The sequence below is a fragment of the Choloepus didactylus genome, chromosome 5 (genome assembly GCF_015220235.1).
Source record: "Choloepus didactylus isolate mChoDid1 chromosome 5, mChoDid1.pri, whole genome shotgun sequence".
Classification (NCBI taxonomy): domain Eukaryota; kingdom Metazoa; phylum Chordata; class Mammalia; order Pilosa; family Megalonychidae; genus Choloepus; species Choloepus didactylus.
This window is the reverse complement of record NC_051311.1, coordinates 58,069,326-58,091,470: the sequence shown is the minus strand read 5'-3', so window position 1 is coordinate 58,091,470 and position 22,145 is coordinate 58,069,326. Positions and strand designations below refer to the sequence as shown.

At 35.9% G+C, this 22,145-nt stretch overlaps 1 protein-coding gene across 4 annotated transcripts in view; it reads left to right on the top strand.

Moving 5' to 3' along the window:
* The window catches only part of EXOC4 (exocyst complex component 4), a 953,704-nt gene that overhangs the window by 446,152 nt on the left and 485,407 nt on the right, over window positions 1-22,145 (top strand). For all 4 annotated transcript variants that reach the window (XM_037836132.1, XM_037836133.1, XM_037836135.1 and 1 more), the window contains one exon: window positions 17,263-17,359. In XM_037836132.1, the coding sequence (XP_037692060.1) occupies window positions 17,263-17,359 (97 nt within the window). The remainder of the gene's footprint in view (window positions 1-17,262; window positions 17,360-22,145) is intronic.

The window sequence follows — 22,145 nt, the reverse complement described above, 5'->3', positions numbered from 1 at the left end:
GGTCAGTCACATCTCCATGGAAACACTAAAAGTTTCCACCCTAATCAAAAGACTGATAAGCCTGCCCCCACAAAATTGCATTAAAGAACATGGGTTTTGTGGGGGACATAATAGATTCAAACCAGTGCACCTCGTCAGAGTCTAAGTGGATTGAAGAAGGTGCAGGGTATTAGAGTCAAAATGGAGTGAGGCAGGTATCCAACTGGGAGTCAGCCTAATTTGAGGTGTGGGATCCTGAGAGTGGTGAGGAGGGCATCCATGCAAGCTTTTAGCCTGAGTAGGGTGAGGAGTGCATCAGCATAAGGAGTGGTGATGAGGGAAATACAGGGGCATTCATTTTTCAAATGAGCAAGTATTTCAAAGATAATGGGAGACAGATTTCTCACTGTTAGCAAAAAGGAATTTCAAATATGGAACATGAGAAAATTAGAATAAACCCTATGGTATTTGGATATAGATGTCTGTGTATTCTTTGTTTTTGTAAGTATCTATATGCATATATTTTCTAACTCTGCTCTTTAAAAGACTTAGGAGCAGTGACACCTTATCTCAGTGAACACATACAATGACTGTATCTTGGTTTGTAAACAGTATACTTCCCCAAGAGAGTCTTTTCCCTAGTAATAATTCTTGTTCTGCAACATGTCTTTTTCCTTTCTTTTTTGTAATTGGAATTTTTATTGAGATAATTATAATTGTGGGAAATACAGAAAGATCCCTTGTATGCCTCACCCAATTTCCCCCAGTGGCAACATTTTGCAAAACTAGAGTATAATATCACAACCAGTATATTGATATTGATACAGTCCACTAAACTTGTACAGATTTACCCCATTTTAGTTGTACTCATTTGTGTGTGTGTTTTAAATTTTATGGCTTGTGTAGGTTCATGTATGTACCATCACATTCAAGTTACTGAACAGTTCCCAACGCCACAGGATCCCTCTTGTTGCTCTTTGATAACCACACTCACCTACCTCCTGCTAGCCTCCTCCCTCCCTTGACCCTACTCCTGGCAGCCACTAATCTGTCTTCCATTTGTAAAATTTTGTCATTTCAAAAATGTTACATAAATGGAATCATATAGTATGTAACCTTTTGGTATTAGATTTTTAAACTCAGCATAATTCTCTGGATACTTATCCAGGTTGTTATGTGTATCAATAGTTTCTTCCTTTTCAATGCTTAATAGTATTCCATGATATGGATTTACCATAGTTTGTTAAACCATTCACCCATTGAATGATACCTGGGCTGAGTCTAGTTTTTGGCCATCACAAAGAAAGCTGCTTGTGAACATTCATACAGGAGTTTGTGTGAACATAATTTTTCATTTCTTAGGGATAAATATCTGGGTCTGGAATTGCTTGGTCAAATGGTAGTTGCATGTTTAATTTTTTAAGAAGGTGCCAAACTGTTTTTGAGAGTGGCTATACCATCTTACATCCCCATCAGTTTCTCTGCTTTCTTCCCATCATTTGGTGTTGTCACTGTTTTTGTTTTTGAGCCATTTTGATAGGTGTGTAGTGATATCTCAGCTTGGCTTTAGTTTGCATTTCTCTAATGGCTAATGATGTTGAATGACTTTTTATTTGCTTATTTGCCACCTGTGTATCCTCTTCAGTAAAATGTCTTTTCATATCTTTCGCCGATGTTCTGATTGGGTTGTTCTGTTGTTGTTTTTAAAGTGTTGAGTTTTGAGAGTTCTTTATATATGGTAGATGCCAGTACTTTGTTGGACATGTGGTTTGCAAATATGTTCTTCCACCCTGTAACTTGTCTTTTCATTCTCTTAACAGGGTCTTTCAAAGAGAAAAAGATTTTAATTCTGATGAAGTCAAATTTTTCCTTTGTTTTTTTTTCCCCCTAAAAGTTAAAAGTCTGTGATCCAATTTGAGCTAATTTTTGTATAAGACATGAGACTTAGGTTGAGGTTTTTTTTTTTTCTTTTTTTCTGTGTATGTCCAATTGCTCCAGCAGTATTTGTTGAAAAGACTCTCTATCTTTGATTAAATTGATTTTGTACCTTTGTCAAAAATCAGTTTAGCATATTTGTGTGGATTTATTTCTGGGTCCTCTGTTCTGTTACATTGATCTATGTGCCTATCCCTCTGCCAATAACATACTTTCTTAATTACTATAATTATGTAGTAAGCCTTAATGTTGGATACAGTAATTCCTTCTACTTTATTCTTCTTTGTTAAGGCTGTTTTAGCTCTTCTGGGGCCTGTGCCTTTCATGTAAATTTTAGAATAAGCTTGTCTATATCTACAACAAAACAAAACAAAACTTGCTGGGAGTTTGATGGGAATTGCATTAAGCCTATGAATAAATTTAGGAAGAATTGATATTGTTGAGTCTTTCAGTCCATGAACATGAAGAAATATCTCTTCATTTATTTAGGACTTCTTTGATTTCTTTGATCAACATTCTATCATTTTTAGCATACAAGTCTTGTACATTTTTAAAGTGTGTACCAAAATATTTAGTTTTATTTGGAGTGGTTATAATGGATATTATGAATTTAATTTTTGTATCTGCATATTAATTGTTAGTATACAGAAATGAAGTTGATTTTTGTACACTGATCTTTTTTTTCTGTGACCTGGTTGAACCCAATTATTAGTTTTAGAAACCTTTGTAGATTCCTTAGGATTTTCTACAAAAACAATTGTTATCGTCTGCAAAAAGAGATCATTTTATTTCTTTGATTCCAATATGTATGCCTTTACATCTTTTTCTTGCCTTTTGTAGTGGCAACATATGTTTACTGGCTGAAAAATATTCCAGTTGTATATGTATATATGTGAATATATTTATATGTATATTTATTTAATCAATTCCCTATTGTTCTGCATTTTAATTTTTTTTTTAAGTTTAATATACAATTCTGTGATGAATATCCTTAGTGCCAAGTTGTTAAGTTCACCCATGATATTTTTTACTGAGGATCGGAGTAAATTCCTAGAACTGGGGTTTGGGGATCAAATAGTAAATAAAATGTTAACTCTTGAGTATATGTGCTCTACAACTCTCATGACTGCTCATATGGAAAATAAAAATAGAGAATAAAGTACAAGATATATAGAAATGTCATTAGAGTAGAAATCTCTAGGAAGTGAATGTGTGAGGGTTTGATATATGTTGTCTAGTTAAACCTGTGTATAAATAAATCACTGTTGAATTCTTAGAAAGGACTTAAAGGTTGTTAGTCAATGAATTCATTACCAATAACTTTTTGTTTCTAAACTCTTTCCACTTAAAATTTACTAGGAGTCAAATGCAAGTATATTTTCTTTGTGGCATGAGCAATATTCCTTGGGAATGAAGATATTCGATGTAAAGAATGTTTTCTTCTAGCAATTTGAACTGCAGATTTAGAAACTTGGTTTCAGCTATGAAAATTTGTGTTATTCTGAATTTTAATTAGTTTCTAGGTTTAGTGTTTCTTAAAGTATATTTATGGGACACATGTGTCAGACTTGCCTAGGATATTTGTTAAAAAATTCAAAATTCCCAAGTTTCATCAGTCCTTTGAATCAATTTTTTGGTTTAAAACCATGATTTTATCACCCCTTCCTTCCCTCCTCCCCCAGAGTTAACCATGGATAAATTTTTGAGTTTTATTTTATTTTTGAGCAGTGTTCTTCTATACTAAAGTTTGACAACTGCTGCTCTAGGGTAATCATAAACATGCCAGATAAATGTGGAGCAAATATGAATGGAGAAATTTCTACTTTTTGCTTTGGTAGATGGCTGACATTGAACTTATTAAATGCAGTGAAGGACAGAGGTCAAGACTTCAAAGTAAAATATACATTTCTTTTAATGGTTGTTATTATTTCAGTTATAAATAACTGAGAGGACTGTGCTTCCTTTTGTTATCAATATAGTACTTCATTGGATATAAAAGTACTGGACATTGGAGAGCTGCAGTGGTGGACATAATAGATTGTAAAGCTCTGGCTATTTTAATGAATTATTTATTGAACATAAGATATTCACAGTCCCATACTATGCTCTATTTATATAGCAACAGGAACAAAACAAAACAAAAACAAACAAAAACAATTCCTCTACCAGCCTAGAGTGCTGGAAAGTTGACTACTGCTAATTAAACCTAAGTAGTAGCTATAGGTTTGCTGGTAGTTATTTAAAGCCACCTGTGCCTCAGTAATCCAGATGCTTCCAATGAGCCTTGAATTTATGCTGTTCCTATTTGTATGCCAGCACGATTATCTTTCTCAGAATGCTAAATGCCACCAGGTTTTGTAACCTGTATTTTGTCTGTAAGTTTCTATTTAAGGAGCCCTCTATGTATCCTACTTTTGTTAGTCATTTTGGGTTGTTATATTTAATTCCTCTATCCCTTCATCAAAACAATTCCTTTCTGACTTTGGGAGTACTTACATTTAAGCATATCCCTGTGTGTGAAGACAATGACATCACTTAACAACACCGTTTCTTTTACATGAACTATGTATTTATGCACTAATCTTTTCCAGGGGCTTAGGCTCCATGGTAGACCATTTCACAGGCAAAGTAAGATTGATGGGCTCAGTCTGATTTCAGCTTGATGCTCATCCACATCATAAATCTACCACTCTGTAGGTAATCATCAGCAGATGATTCCCGACCAGCCAAACACACGTTAGGTCAGCGCTGAGGTGGGGCTCATCTGATTAGAAAACTTCACTGCATTTTGCCTTCCTTCATATCATTCTTGCTTTGTTTTAACGACACCTACTGAGCAAACCTTAAAATCTTCCGAAATCTGAAACATGAGTGAGGAGAGAAACCTTACTGTCTGTTATAATCATGGGTGATGGGCCAGCACAGGCGCTTAGTTTAAGCAGTACGGAAAGCACCAGTAGTTTCCCAGTTGTACCAGTTTCCAATGCTTCTGCTCTAGCCATCATCTGATATACTTGGTAATGCTTCTTGAATGATCCTTTTAAACAGGCAGGGCCACCCAATGTAGGTGGGAGAGTTGGAGTGGTGAGAAGGGGGCTGTTTTGGAGAACAAATTATGCACACTTCCCCTGTGTGCTGCCTACCCTCTGGTATTTTCTTTTAAAGAACTAGTTTTAAAAATATAAGCATTAGAATGTAGCCACTTTGGAAAACAGTTTGGTAGTTTCTCAAAATGCTATACATAGAATTATATATATGACCCAGCAATTCCACTCCTAAGTATATACCAAAGAGAACTGAAAACATATGTCCACATAAAAACTTGCACATGAATATTCATAGTTCATAGGAGCATTATTCATTATAGTCAAAAAGTGGAAACAACCCAAATGTCAATGAACTGTTGAATGGATAAACTGAATGTGACATAGCAATATAATGTAATAGTACTTAGAAATAAAAAGGAATGAAGTTCTGATACATGGATGAACATTTAAACATTGTTAAGGGAAAGAGGTCAGTAACAAAAGACCACATATTGTATGATTCCATTCATAAGGAAAGAGCAAATCCATAATAACAAAAAGTAGATTAGTGGTTTGGAGAGTGTGCTGGTTAGAATGTATTATGTCCCCCAGAAAAAGCCATATTCTTTGATGCAATCTTGTGGGGCAGACATATTAGTGGGGATTAAGTTGGAACATTTGGATTAGGTTGTTTGCATGGAAATGTGCCCCACCCAACTGTAGGTGATAACTCTGATGAGATAATTTCCATGGAGGTGTGGGTGGGCCTTGATCAGTGGAGCCATATAAATGAGCTGATGGGCAGAGGGAACTCAGTGCAGCTGTGAGTGACATTTTGAAGAGGAGCTACAGCCAAGAGGGACACTTTGAAGGAAGCACAGGAGCTGCAGATGAGAGACAGTTTCAAGACGGCCGTTGAAAGCAGACTCTTGCTCCAGAGAAGCTAAGAGAGGACAAAGTCCCCAAGAGCAATTAAGAGTGACATTTTTGAGGAACTGCAGCCTAGAGAGGAACATCCTGGAAGAAAGCCATTTTGAAATCAGAACTTTGGAGCAGACGCCAGTCACAGGCCTTCCCAGCTAACAGAGGTTTTCCGGACACCATTGGCCATCCTCCAGTGAAGGTACCCCATTGCTGATGTGTTACCTTGGACACTTTATGGCCTTAAGACTGTAACTATGTAACCAGATAAACCCCCTTTATGAAAGCCAATCCATTTCTGGCGGCATTAGCAAACCAGAATAGAGGGTCTAAGAGAAAGGGGGAATCGGGAAGTGACTGCTAATGGATATGGGGTTTCTTTTTGGAGTGATGTAAATGTTCTGGAATTGGTGGTAATGGTTGCACAAATCTGTGAATATTCTAAAAAACAATGAATTTCACACTTTAAAGGGTGAATTTTATGGTATGTGACATACTTTAATAAAGGTGTTATTTTAAAAATGAGCATTAGAATCTTTCATGTGGTAAAATGAGAGTTAAAGAGGCAATATTCAGCCTGAAGAGAGGATGTGGAAGGGAGAAAGGAGAAATGAAAGCATTTCCCATTTTGTTTCATTCGTTGTTGGTTGCGATTTCTTGGAGTCTTTGTTTTTACTAGCTTTTGAGAGCGCTATTACCTTCCTTCCTCCCTACCCCCTAGCCAACTGCTCTGGTCTGGATCAGTGGATGAAGACTCTACATGCCCTGCTTCACACTGGAGATGAGATACTCTGTGCTGTTTGAGTGCTGAGTATTCATACACCCCAGGGAGTGGGGGCCCTGCCACAGAGCAAAAAGCATGTGTTGAGCAAATTTGTACCACCCTGTGGGGCTGCTTGTTCCTATTTTGAGTTCCAGGTATGGTCAGGCAGATCCATTAGTCCTAAAGTCTCCTCCAGGCGTAGAATGGAATAATATGCAAACATCTGCACAGAATTGAAAAAAAGGCAGGGAGCTAGGTGATTGCTGAGAGATGGCTGCTACCTTTGTATGAATTGCTGCATCCCTGAAGTTTGCATGGATCGTGCTTATTTTGGTTTGGGATGTAATAGCTAGCACTAACTTGGGACATAATAAGTTAGATAGGAGACCTCACCTTACACACATGAGCCTCTCTGAACTAGACATACCCGACTGGCTGCTAAAAGGTATTTAATAGATCCAAGATAATTAAAACAAGGGGATCAGTTAAAGAGTGGAAGGAGAAGAAGAAATCAATGCAATATACTTATGTAGCCCTAAAATAAAGTGAGTTGGAGGATAAAGTGGTGCTCAAAGATGGCAAATTTAAGTTCTCTAGTGCTTTATTGATCAGCCATTTAAAAATATGCAGGCAGTGACTGCAGATCCTTTGTAATTGACTCATATCTTACATTTTGCTCTTCACAGAACAGGCCATTTCAGACTCCATTATTGAAACATTCAGTACTGCTACTAATGGACCATTCTTTGGCTTACGCTCATGGAAGAGCTCCTAGTGAACACATTTTACTGAAGGTTCAGGATGAGCTATTATTAACCTTGAAATCTGTTGCTCTTAGGTTTCCTTGTTGTTCTGTTTTCCCAAACCTCTTTTATTTATTGTTAGGAAAATATTTAAGGAAATGTTTTTTTGTTTTTCATTCTTTCTTTTTTGTTTTTTAAATCAAAAGAAAACTCCAAAAAAAAAAAAAAAAAGGTAGATTAGAATAAAATTCATTTGTTATTTAGAAGCTAGAATGTAATCAATTCTTGAAACTACAGAAAATACAGATTTTATGCATAAGAGTTATTTCAGTTTTTAAGCCAAAAATATAGGGAAGATGGTCTTACTTTGAAGCAGAGCTCAGGTAAATTACTTGCTTCCTAGTGGTCTGCCCAAATTGATGTTTCCAAATAGATATAAGGTATTACACATGCATATAAACTATACTGTTCTTATACTTCAAAATATGTAGTATTTATCCTTCACAATGACTCACCATTAGGTAGTCCCTAATGTAAATTTTCTTTTTTTACAATATGCCTTTTTCCTGTGTGTGACTCTAGGGAGGACCAAAGGAACTTCCCTTTTTTTCTGGGCTGACATCCTTGGAATTTCCTTTAATTCTTTCCTTTCTCTGTCTTACCCTATCTCTACCCCTATCCCTACCCCTGCCCCAACCCTTATCCCTACCACTACCTCTACTCCCAAACTTTGCCTCTGCCTTTTTCTTCAACAACCAAACATCGAACTTACCTTCCTCCCCTTTCCCCATTTCTAATTTAGGACAAGTGCTCCTATGACTGTGATCACAGGGATATTGAGAAAGGATATAATTCTTAAGTACCCCCTTCTTTAACTACAGCCTCCCATTCCTTTCAAATCTTTTTCACTCTAAATTCAGCCATAAATACTCTTTGATCTTATAGAGACCCTCAAGTCTCAGCTTTCTCTATTTTCTCAAAGGTTGTTAAGCCCTTTTCAACCTCATTTCTTTTCCTTCCAAGTCTTAACCCATCTGTAGTTAATTACTGAATTTCTTTCTTACCAGCAGCTTCAATCCCCTCACACCTCCCCCTTGTCCCCATTCTTCTACCACACTCAGCTGGTAAATCCCCATGTCTGGTTCAGTCTGTTTTCTTGTTCTTATTCCTGCTCTAGAGTATTCCATAAGTGTACAGTGCTGCTGTAACTCCAGATATTTCATTTCAGCTGGGCCTTCAATAGTATAAAATGATTATCAAAGAGTCCTTCATCAATTTTTTTCTCCCATTTCTTTCAAAGGTAAGATCAGATCATCACTGCTCACCTTAAGCCTCTACCATAAGCAAATTAAGCTTGAATTTATTCAGCTTTCGTGAACATCTAATTCTTTGCCACCCCTAAGAGACCCATTTTGTGCCATAAAAGTACCCTAACAAAATACCCAGGAAAGCCTTTTTGTTTTGTTTATTTGATTGCTTTGGTTTGGTTTGGAATCCTGATGAAGGAAGACTATTGAGCAGGCATCATAGTTTTTCTCACAACAGGTATGACAAGTTTCAGCTTTCATGCCAACTCCCAACAGCAGTTGTTGTGACTGCTTTCAAAATAAAAGGATTCTTCTTCACTTGGCAATGATTGACAATGTTTATGAGATGACAGAGTGGCATCCTCAGTGGTATTTGTCATGCCTACTTTATAATAATCTTTGAGTAATGAACAAAGAAACAGTAACCAAAGCCACTATGTTATGGGTGGGGATGGTGATGTAAGGTTTTTCAGGAACCTTTGCAACTTCCAATATAGCTACTGATAGCAAATGTAAGGTTTTTAAGAGATTTCAGCTTCATCAACTTCTGATGCCTAGTATGTGAGTGTAAAAGTACAGTCCACGACTGCAAAGACTGCAGTAACTCAATTCAGTTCAATTCTGAGTCTAAACGCTGCCTGGAGTCAGGCCAGACTTCACAAGTTAAGGGCAATCCTCTACAAGATGGCCCTGCAGGCACCAGTTGCAAGTTCAGGAGCCCAGGCTTAACAACACTTCTGGCCAACTGGCTACAATTTCAGGTGTTCCTACCCCCCGTCTCCCCACTCCCCCCTGCAACCTGGGGTTTGGTAATTCCCTAGAATGACTCACAGAACTCACTGAAAATGCTACACTTACAATTATAGTTTTATCAGAGTAAAAGGATACAAATAAGAAGAAAAGAGACGCATAAGGTGGAGTCAGGGAGGGTCTCAAACACAAGCTTCGTATCTTCTCCATGTGGAGTTATAATGCATCACCCTCCCAGCACAGAGATATATTTTCTCAATCAGGGAAAGTCACCTGAGCTTCAAGTGTCCTGCATTTATGTGGGGTTTCATTCCCTAGATGTGATTGGAGGAATCATTGGCCACTTGGCTGGATTCAGTCTCCAGCCCTCCTCCCCTCCCAGAGGTCTGGGAAGGTAGATTCATGTGGGCTAATTGGAGCTGATACAAGTTCTTATGACTTGGCTCAGAGCCCCAAGTGTGGCCTGCCCCCACCCTAGGGCTGAAGGTGTGGCTGGCCTCACGCTGAAACTATAAGGTATGGTTCTGGGCCCATCATGAAGAACAGAAAACATTCTTATCACAGCAAATTCCAAAGATTCAGAGATTTCTTTTCCAGGAACTGGGGGCAAAGGCCAGCCAAGTTTTTCATTATATTTCAGGGGATAATTCATGAGTGTTAGCCCAAGATTCATGTCCATAGGATAACAGAGATAAAGACAAGGTTTTAAGTAGAAGACAAAAATCAAAACAAACAAAAAACTGGAATTCATTTGTATACTAGGTCTGCTCATTTCTTTGTGAAACATTCCAGACTCTTCAAAACTTTATTTTTTCTCCGTCTTCCCTTATTCCTTTGTTGCTAAAATTAATAACCATTAAATGTTCTCTGTGGGACTCCGTGCTTTTTCTGTGTTGTGAGGAAATTGTAAGATACATCTGGGTTTTAGGTGTTTAGAAATGTGGTAATGACCTGTGATAACAGTAGAAGAAGAAGCAAGGAAGGATTATTCAATTTTTTTTTTTTTTTTTAAAGGAGAAACAGAAAAGTTGGGCTTCTATTAGTTAGAAGATAGGCAAACTATCCAAAGTTCCCTCCCTGCAAGTCTCAACCCATTTTCTTATCTTCCTATCTTTGTGTTCCTGGACCTCCAGGGAGCCTTTACAAGTAGTTTGGGGTTGGGAAGTCATCCTACCCTACTAGTGTCTAGTCAGGAGAGATGAGGAAAGGTAGAGTTCTAGTTCTTGCTGCCATGAATGTATTAGAAAGGAAAGTGTTATTTCTGACCTCAGTTAGACTACTAAATGTGTTTTCCCCAGAAATACCATCAACATGATGGTTAGGTCCTATAGAATGTTGTTAATTTAAGAACAATTAGGAGAAGTTAATCTTAAACTTCACTTAGATTTTTGATCAGAGAGACTTTTGTACATTAGGTTGGATAACCAGCTGCTGTGTGGTTTGTGTTGATTCCATAAGAAGATGCATTTTATGTATCAAGCCACCACAAAATCAGGATTTAGTGTTCTGTATGTTAGAATCATCATCATCTACTTCTTTGTATCCATCATGTGAGTTCCTTGGGAGCATAAAATTATACTGAGCACATTGTAGCATATACAGTCAAAAAATTTATGTTCTTGGAGAAGACTGAGGGAACTTTGGATACTGAATCTAGGAGGTGTGTGACTTTGAGCAAGACACTCCCCACCAAGCTCCATATTTCTTCATCTCTATATTAGATGATAACATTACAAGGATTAAATGAGATATTTTATGTAAAGTTCCCAGTGCAGTATCCTGAATTTCCTAGTAGATGTCTGATGAATGTGAATCCCTTGATCCCCTCTTTTATCTTCTGTACCCTGAGTAATACTTGGCTCCTGGCTTGAGTACCTAGAGTTCAATATTAGAGCTACGCAGGAATAAAATATAATTTGGTAGTGAAATATAGGCCACACATTTTCTTCTGTTATGGTGGGAATAACTTTTCTTTTTCTATTTGAGAAATACCTTCTCATCAGTATATTTTTTTCAGCACTTTATTAAGGCATGGATTTACCGCTGATCTTACTTGATGTAAAAGCACATCTACAGTTTGTTCCTAAGTAGTTTGTACATAGAATTCACTGTGTCTAAAAGTAGATGCCAAGAGACATTCTTTATCATTCTTCTTGTTTGTTTGTTTATACATTTATTCAAGCAACAAATATTTACTGAGCACTTATGTGCCAGAAGGCATTCTAGATGCAAGGGATACATCATTGAGCAAAGAATATTGATGATAAGAATTATAGCCTAGGTAAGAGTTAAGTCTGGAAGATCATCCTTTCCTTAGAGGGTTTTATTGCCCAGATTTAAAATTCTTACCAGGTCCAATAACAATTCCCCCTTGAGCAGTACGATACAATCAGGAATCCTGATTTGCTTGACTTTACTGTAGACTCTTTGAGGGAAAAGATACATATTTTACCTCTGTTTTCCTCTTAACCTAGCACCAAACCCCAAGATTATATGTCCGTCTAACAACTTTCGCAGTGGTGTGGCGGCAGCAGGAACAGCACTAAGTCATAATGAGAAGTTGTGCTTTAAAAATAGATATTTGCTAAAAAATTCAATCTAAAAGAACACATTTGGGAAGGTGACAGCTATGAATTCATGGAATTCTTGACCATTTAGCTGGCTGTTAGAGCCAATTAAAGACCCTATTTATTGATATAATCAGGAATTCCATATTTATTGTGCCATATGCATTTTTATCATCCTTACAAAGTATTTAGGAAGCAAAGTATTTGCTGTAAAATAATTCACTTTCATTGTAGTTCTTTTCTATGTGGAAAGGCCAATTATAAATCTAGGACACATTAAAAATATCAGATAGGGCATGCTACTTTCTTTGGCTCAATAAAAGTAACCATCAAATGTTATGCTATTTTCATTTAAGCACTTGACACAAAGCGTTCATATTTTTAAAACTACACATTTAATATTATTAATACTTGAAAAATTAAGAGTAGAGAAAGGCTTATTTCTTTCTATCATGTTATAAGTATTCCCAGCGATTTCCTAAACTTTCTCTAGAATAGTATTTCCCCAAAAATAAGACAGACATATTTTATTCATTTTATTTAACGTTGCTCTCATCATTGATATCGGCTATTACTGTGTCTTTTAAAGTAACAAGAATGATGTTTTCTGAATATGGTCCTTTTATTATCTGGCTTATGCTCTAGTGATGTTGTGTGTGTCTGTTTATATGTAAAGTCAATTAGATCTTTAACTGCTTGCTACTTCTAAACAGAGAATAAAATGACTATTTGAGATGTACTAGGTGTTGAACACTTTGCTGTATGTCCTCCTATACATTATCTTATTTAAACATCACCACAAGTCTTTTAAAGGGTTTATTGTTATCCTTATTTTATAAATGGGAAAGCTGAGGCCCAGGAACTTTAAATAATTTATTCACCCTTCTACTAATAATTAAGTATTGATCTGGGGTCTGATATAAGGTCTTTCTGATCTTCCCACCATGGTCCTCTCATTGAGAACATTTGTTTCTTTTATCTTTCTTAGGATTTGGTTTTCTATTTCTTTTTTAGTAAGGTTGCTATGTTTATTGTAAAATGTATCTTATTCTAGGTGGAAAGAATCTAGGAATAAATAAATAAATGTAGGTGCTCAATACTTAAATGTAAATGAATTATAAAAGAAGAGGCCAACCTCATCTCTGCAGGTGTCAGAGGGCTTGGTGTCTGTTGCCACTCATCTGAGAGAGAGCCTGTCAAACCATTGTCCTCGTTGTTAAAAACAGGAAATATCACTGGGGGCATCTCTTGTCCTCCTTTTTGCACATATATATTCTACTTGTAATACTATTCTCAGTTTCCCTTTCATTCCAACCATCCATCATAATTCCACATTTTCTCTGGTGCCTATCACCTGGCCTCTGACAGCCGAGATTATACTGCAAACAGAATGAATGAAGAGAAGGGAGGTGTGTCCACACATTCTCATGACAGAAGCTCCCAGGTTACTTGATTAAGGGAAGGCCCATGAGGAGAGGTTAGTTTTGTTTCTCCCTCAGAATACTGAAATGCTAGAATAGATCTTGGAGGGTAGATGCTCACAAACTGTATTAGTTAGGGTTCTCTAGGGAAACAGAACTGACAGGAGATACATGTGAGGGTTTTATACAAATTGTCATCTGACTGTGAGGATGCACAAGTCCAAATTCCATGGGGCAGACTGCAAGCTGGGAACTCAGATGGTTTTTGATGAATTCCCCAGGAGAGATGGAAATTCTCTTTTCTCGCTGGTGAGATCACTCCTCCTTTGAAAGCCTTCAACTGATTGGGTGAGATTTCTCTCAGTGTTGAAAGTAATCTCCTCAGTTGATTGTAGATGTAATCAGCCATAAATGCAGTCAACTTACTAATGATTTAAGTGTCCTCATGGACAGTGCTTGTCCAAACAACTGGACACCATATCCTGGCCAAGTTGACACATGAATTTAACCATCACAGGCCATGTGGTCTTTTTGCCATGAGGTTACTTTGGTTTTGGCACCTTTATTTTCAAGAATATTTTTACCAGTTTGGTGCTGTTTATTAGTATTTTAATAAGCTAGATTTGGGCTTTTAGTCTGTAAAGAGGAAGTAACATCAAATCCAATGCAAGTGACACTTGGTAATGGGACTAGAAGGGTATATGAAGTTTCTATAGGTGTAATTTTGGTTGAGATTGGGGTATGGAGGGGAGTCTTTTTTCTTTTTCTCCTCCATATTTCTGCCCTGACTTTACTTTTTACTTATATGAATCAGTAATTGTCTTTCTATAGCTAGCAGGGGTTTAGAACAAATGAACCTCTTATTTGTTTCTAGCCTTTATCATCATGCATTTATTTTTACAGCCAAATCTTCCTCTCACTGACAATTCTAATGGCTCCTGTGCTTTATTTTTGGTATTGTAGCTTATCTTTTGTTATATTTGTTCCTTATATAACTGTCACCAACAAATATTTATTAGGGACACCTACTACCTGCAAGGCTTTGGGGACACAGAGAGAATTGCTTACATTTGTTAGCTTCTTGGCAGTTTACAAAGGATTTTCACATATAGTTTCTCATCTAATTCTAATAACATTCTACTTGTTCCTGCACTCATTCAACAAATATATGCTTTTATAACCACTTTCCAGGAACTTACATTCCAGGTGGGAAAAAGTTAAGTAAGCATTAGGAAACAAATGATAATAGAAGTGACCCATGTTGAGGTTCATATGGACCGTTACATGTACAGTCACTTCTAGTGGTATTGTAGACATTGGGAAGGGTTCCTTGGACAGTTTGGGGCTAGACCTTGGGCCCAAAGAGATGGCAGGAGGGTTGAGGGCCCTCCAGGTGGGAGCCCAGTGCAGGCAAAGGCATAGCGGTAGGTATGCATACAATGCAGTCAGTGGGATGAAGATCTAGTTTGATGAGAGGTAGACTAATCAGATCTGTACTTTATTATTGATATCCTAAAATCATACATCATCAGAATTTTTGGAACCTATGTAACATGTAGTCCCACTCACATATGTCCTTAAGTCTTATATTGAGTAGATTAATGAATTATTTTTCATGTAGATTTATTCATCCATAGTTATTTTTATTGTTCTTAGAGTGCAGAATATAACACATTTTCTTGGTGATTCAATTCTGACTAGATTTCATGATCTAAGAAGGAGAAGTGTTGATAAAGAAGATATATTTATACTGTTTGTTTACCTGTTTTTAACCAACTGTGTGACCTTTGAGGTGGATTTTTATTAAAGGCATTAGTCTTGATGCTTTCTTTCTGCTTTCTTTTAATCTGAACAAAACCACTGACTTATAGAACTTTAATATCTCTGATGCAAATATTGTAATACAAGACAGTTATTTCAAGTGAGAAAAAAACAATTTTGGATCAAGAACTATACATGCCATTATATTTTCTGTTATTCTTAAGGAGAAACATGCTCTGATTAGTTGGTGGAAGCAACTGATCAAAATAGTATTTGTTTAGACTCTCATGACTCTGGGAATTCTTGATTTTCCAGGGTATGGATTTCTGATGCTTTACATGTTTTTATCAATCAATTTCCAAGGTGCTTCAGAGTTCATTAGAATAGATAATAAATCCAGGTGAGATTTAGTTGTGTTTGGTATCATGCAAAGAACTGTAATAAAAAAGAAAATGTTTGATTTAGAAGAAAGTAATATATTACAAGTGCAGATTAAGATTTTGAGGAAGCCTGCTAAATAGCATCCATATTTTCCCTCCTGAAACTATTGAGAAATAATATAAATAAGGTAGATGGAAGGTGGAATATCACCTTTTATTGATAAAAACTAGATTGAAGGATATAGCCTAGTTTGAGAGTCAAAGGAGCTTGCTAACTGAAAGTCAAACTTTGACAGATTTACTCACTGATTTACATAAAGTGCTGGACCACTTCAGGCCTTCTCTGAAAAGGTCAGGAACTTTATTGTTAAACATATGGCAGAGAACCCTTACTTTCTACAGGCATTCTGGTTTCTAAAGTGGAAGGGGTTGCTGAGCCAAGTGTGCCCAGCTTTTTCTCCTCAATTTAACCAATTGAAGATGTTACTTCATGTGTCTTGGAGTTAGTAAAAGGTGGAAAGACTAGGGATTACATTAACTGAAGTTCATTCTAATGGAAAGAACATGAGGAGTTGGCAGAAAATAGTTTCTCCCAACATTCTCACTCTCCTGGGACCTCCCTTTCCTGGGATGTCTTGAGAAGACATGTGAGAAATGCTTTGTAAATTTCCAGGTGTTTATAAAGAAAGTCTGTTACCACCATTCAAAAAAAAAAAAAAAAATCTAAACTCTAAAATTAAGATACCTCTTAAATCAATGGCCTCTTAATGGTTGTCAACAGGAAGATAGTCATGATGAGTTGTTGCCTGAGTATGTGCGAGCTTGGTGGTTATTCTTGCTGCTGTGACCCTTTAATGTTTGAGTTAATAAACCAGGTAAGGGCCATCAGAAAGTACCGACATTAACCCTTGCAGAGTGGGTCTCAGCGTCTTGGAATAAAATCCTGGATGCAATATGGAGCATTCCTTTAAGAAACCCATATTCTTGTTGACATAGGGTGGCACTATTTAGAAAACAAGGATATTAACAACTCAGTCAGAATCATTCAGAAGAGTTCTACTTTGAATATTATATAATTTTAAGAATACTCTACCAATTTAGTTTTCTTACATTTCCTTATTAAGTCTGCATGAGAGATTTATGGTAAAAAATCTTTTTCTTTTTAACAACCAAAGGAGCTTTTCAATATGAAAAAAATAAAGATTCTAAGTAATAAAAAAGCATTGACTATAGTTTAATTAGTAGGAATTTTGTTTCTCAATGATACAAAAAAATAATAATGTATCTTAAAATCAGTGGAGTTTGAATTTGATGAAATATGGGTCTCTTTAACCTTCACATCCCTGGACAACTTTGAATGGCATTTCTTCCGTCCCTTAAAAAAGTTTCACGTGCCTTATTGTCCACAATATACATTGATAACTAGAGATCAAAATTTTAATCTTAACTGAGTTATACCCTTGAGCTGTTGCTTTAGATATAGCATTTGTTCTTACTGCATTTCCATGTTCTCACCTCAGGGCAAAGTTGTTTATTCAAGTGAGGTAGACTGCATCAAGAAATTCAGGTAATTTTGTAAATATTGAAGGCATCTGTTTTCAAAGATGCTCCTACTTATTGACAGTATTGCGTTCATCTAGATAGGCTTGGTTTATTTCTTTTTAAAAGTTCCAATGAGCTAAATCTCTCTTTTTTCTGTTTTCTAAAAGGAGGACCTGATGACAACTTAATTGAAGGTGGAGGAACAAAATTTGTCTGCAAACCTGGAGCCAGAAACATTACCGTCATATTCCATCCATTACTAAGGTAAGTCAAATCAGAGATTGTATTTACTGAAGATCATTATTTTCATTATTTATGCTGATGTACTGAGTATGTCAGTCAGCATTGAAACAAGTCGTAAGAAAACTTGCTCCATTGTCTAGGGCCTTCCAATCATAGTTAAATAGTCAATAGAACGGATAATGAGCCCCACTAAGTAGCTACTTGGTCTCAGGGGTACAAGTCCTTAATTACTTTTATTGGATTTCCTCCCTCCCTTTCATGATTCTTCCCTTCTTCCCCTCTGATTCCTCACTCTTGCCCTTTCCTTTGTTATTATCTATCTCAAGGGTTAGCAAACTAAGGCCTATGGGAGAAATCCAGCTACCGCCTTTTGTTTGTAAATAAAGTTTCACTGAAACACACTCGTGCTCGTCTGTTTACATATTGTACATGGCTGCTTTCCCACTGCAGTGGCAGAGTGGGATAGTTGCAGTAGAACCTATGTGGCCTGAATGTGGCCTGAAATATTTACTCTCTGGACCTTTACAAAAGAAATTGCCAACCCTAAGCCATCTCACTAATTTATACTTATTACTCAGATACCCTTTAAGGATTGGCCGGTCTCTGAATAAATATGATATACAAAAACCAAAAAACATCGTATCAATCAAGTATATGATATAATATATTGAAAATAACTTGGTAACTGGATGGTGACTAGAATAAAATCTATTGCTGTGCTTAGTTTATTGTGATACTGATTGTAGAAAAGTAAGAATCCACTATGCTTCCATTTTAAAAAGTTATGAGCCTTTAATACCTTTACAAAGGTATGTTTTGGGCACAGACAGCTAATATATTAATTGTATGTTTTCGCTATGATGAATGAGTATATAATTTTGCTCTATTTCGTATAATGGGCCAGAAATTCCTGAACGGATTGAAAGTTAGGTACATCAGAACATCATGTTAACGTCCTCAGCTGACCTCTATAATATCTGGGGCCTCTTGAATAACATTTAAACAAATACTACTGAATTGGCCATAAATAGTACTACATGTACTTTTCTAAAACACAGCAGTTTGTTATTGGAATTTTTCTACCTTCTCATTAACCTAGACTTCTTAAACTGATGCCATTAGAACTAGTTAAGTTGAAAGTTCTTATTTAGGTAACCAGTTATATGAATTGTACTGGATTACTTCCCCCAACTGATTTTAAATGCAAAAACACGAAAAATATAAATAAAAAAAACAAAAAACCTTGACTTTCACATGATAAAAAAAGAAAGATTTTTAGAGAAACTTTCTTACTCAGAAAAATAATCTGTAACTTGCAGCAATTAAATTCATTTAATTTAAGAATCATGGAATTAAGAGAATTAAGACTATTTCTCTATAATAAACATATGTAATTAGGTAAGTTACAACATACAGAATTTCTAGATTAAATAACAATATATCAACTGACTTTGGTAATTATTTAGTACTAACTCTCTTTGCCAATTACAACTGATTTCTACTTATTGTTGCTAATTATTAGGAAAACAGAAAAACACCTAACTCGTTATAAGTATCTTCCTAACCTAGATTTAATGGCATAATTCATTGCTGAGTTATGCTGTGGCTTGGATAAATGGGATCCTTTTGCTTATCTTTACTACCCTGCATGGAGGAAACCCTTTGGAAGTTCTTTAGCAGTGTTGTCAAGTACCACTTTTCAGAGGATTTTTCGCATAAAAGTTTAAACTTTTTTAAGGTTGAAGGATTAAAAAAACAAATACAAAAACACATAGACATAGATATTTCCCCTGTATCAGTACTTATTTCACACTTAATAGAATGCATTCCTTGAAGACAACTGGTATGGTTTATTGATTACAGTTTTTGACAGCTGTTTTTTAGTAATATATTTATGCTGTTTTGTTACAGAATTGTTTTAAGACTTGATAATACTACCCCTGGTTTTACTTACTTGTTTGGTCTTTGCTTTCATTCAGAATTTTAATTTATTATTGATTAGAACTGGAAGGAATTTTGTTACATGATATAAATAGCTGTTTTTCATTCATTCTTTGTGTAACTCTTAATGGAAGCTACAAGAATATTATGTGGTCTGAAAAGAAAATTAATTCCTTGTTAAGCAGGTGACCAATACAGATTTTAAATTAGCTTCTACCACCTTGCTTCTTAACTCCATTATTGAGTCTTAGTTGAAAACTTACAATGAGCTTTTGGGACTTCAGATGGCTAAGATCTTTTAGTATTCTTCTTTTCTTTCTTTTTTTTTTTTAATTTTGGTTTCTGCATTATAACATTTGCCGAATATTTGCTTTATTTTTCTTCTAAAGTTAAATGTTTAGATTTTTTTAATTAGAAGAATCAGTGTGCATTATCATACTAGTATATTTCATTTTTTACTCTTATCATTTAAAATTTTTCTCATTTTTCCTGTACTCATTTATTTACTCATATTCAGCAAATGTTTATTGAATACTTATAGCGTGTGTTTTTCCCCTTCCAAGTTGAACTCTGTTTATAAATATCCACACTTATTTTTAAGGATTTGTTTAAATAAAATATTTGTGGATGTTTCCCATTCTTTGGAATGCTTATTTCTTTGATTCCAGGTGAGTTCCAAGTGAATGAAGCTTAGCATTCTATCATTGAAAAGACAATATAGCATAGTGGGAGAGAGGCAGTGTAGAAGACTAGAAAGATGAAATAAAAGCATGGGATTTAAAATTTAAAATGAAAACCAAAAGAAGGTATCTAGGTTAAAATCTAGACGCCTTCACTTCAATTTTAGACACCAGTTATTTATTAAACTCTTATTCTATGCCAGGTTCTGGGGAAACCAAAATAAGACTAAATACTTGCCCAGAAGGCACTCACTTGCTAGCTGCATGGGTGGCAAAAATTAAGAAGCCCCCAAACACCAAATATTGGAGAAGACGTGGATAAATGTGATCTCTTATATATTCTGGAAGTGTGTAAGTCAGTAAGCCACTCTTGAAACCAGTTTGACTTTATTGAGCATTCACATATCCTATTATCAGCAATTCCTTGTATCAAATGACTCATGTTATTTTTCCATCCTAATTTGCAAAACTCTTTTTCTATGGATTTCTAATTGAATATTCTTTATTAATAATTTACTTCATATTAAAAAGTAAGTTCATTGGAGACAGAGATGTGTGTATTCACTGTTGGTGGGGAGTAGAATGGTGTAGCCAGCCTATCTGGAGGACAGCACTGTGGTCCCACAAGAAGCTAGGTATGTCAGGGTTTCAAGGTCCTGCAACAGTATGGGGTATATACTTGAAAGATTGGAGAGCAGGGACATGAATGGACATTTACACACTGGTATATATGGGGGCAGTGTTCATGTTTTGCAATGGATGGAGGTGGCCTAAGGGTACATAGACTGATGAACAGAATGGTGAACTGTGGTGTATGCATACAATAGAATATTGAGCAGCTACAAGAAGAAATGAACTAGGTGAGTGGATCTTGAGGACAACATTTTCAGTGAAGCATGCCAGAAACGAGAGGACAAACACTATAATGCTTCACTAATATAGACTAACTATAATGTATAAACTCTGAGAACTGAATCTTAGCTCACAGCTTATCAGGGAAATGCTTATTGTACTGATCCCAAGATTTGTAACTCTTACAGCAGTCACATCTAATCCTGAGTTGTAGTGGATGTCTCTAAATCCTGAGATGCTGAGCTCCTTGTGTATAACCTGGTCAGTCTCAGGAACTTTGGGTATCCGTGTGACGCATGAGACTCTGAGCTAGAACTTTGCAGCTATGAATGTCATATTACCCCATACGGCAACTGTTCAAAGAACTGAAAAAGAATTCAGACTTTAATTAAAGATATGAACAAAGAGTATCTGGTTAGGACTAAGGCAAATCAGGCCCAAAGGTAAAAGGTGTTACTGACTGGGTTTTAAAACTACAACTTATGTGTGAGACCATGGTAAGAGATGTTTGTCTGGTGCAAGATCTATATTTTCTGTAACACTAGATGATTTAACTTGTTAAAAAAAAAAAAAGTAAGTTCAGAAGAAATTAAACTGTTTATCATGTGAATAGATATTTAAATGCTGTGTCATTGTTTCCTTACATTATCTCTTCATGAATTCAGACATTTATCATTGGAAGTAGAAATTTTTCCAAGCATGCATGTCCTTGATTTTTCCATTGCTACTCTTCCTCTATGTTTGGTATTACTGGTGTTCTTTTCTGCAACTTTGCATAGAGATTTTCTACACTTCATTTATTTAAAATTTTCTTTTCATTCAGCTGTCAGTGTAGTCTTTGTAGCCTAGAAGACTTCTATATTGAAAACTCTTTACTGTCCTTTTAAGACCCTTATAACAGATTCCCTTTATGCTGTTTTATGTAGTTCCAGCAGTCATTTATACGGTCATCCTATAAATTGTTTGTATTGTACAAGATCCTCAACTTTGGTAACCTTGCAAACTTATTTTTTGATTTTCTCGTAACTACTGTACTGTCATCACTTAGAAATCTCACAGGATATTGATGGAAGCAAATGTACAACTGCCTGACTTCCAGTTTGTTCACTATACATTAACTCTGCTGGCCCCTTGAATTGTTTATTTATTTAATATTTTTTCTTACTATTTTCTCTTTTTGGTCAAACTTTGTCTCTAACAGAATGAACTTCTAAAAACATATGGTACAGTTTTATCTTGCTTGCTTTATTCTTAGTCTTCCAAGATAATTGTGTGCATTTAAGCCCTTAATGAAAGCTTTTGATGGTAAGAGGTCATTTAATCAATTTTTCTGC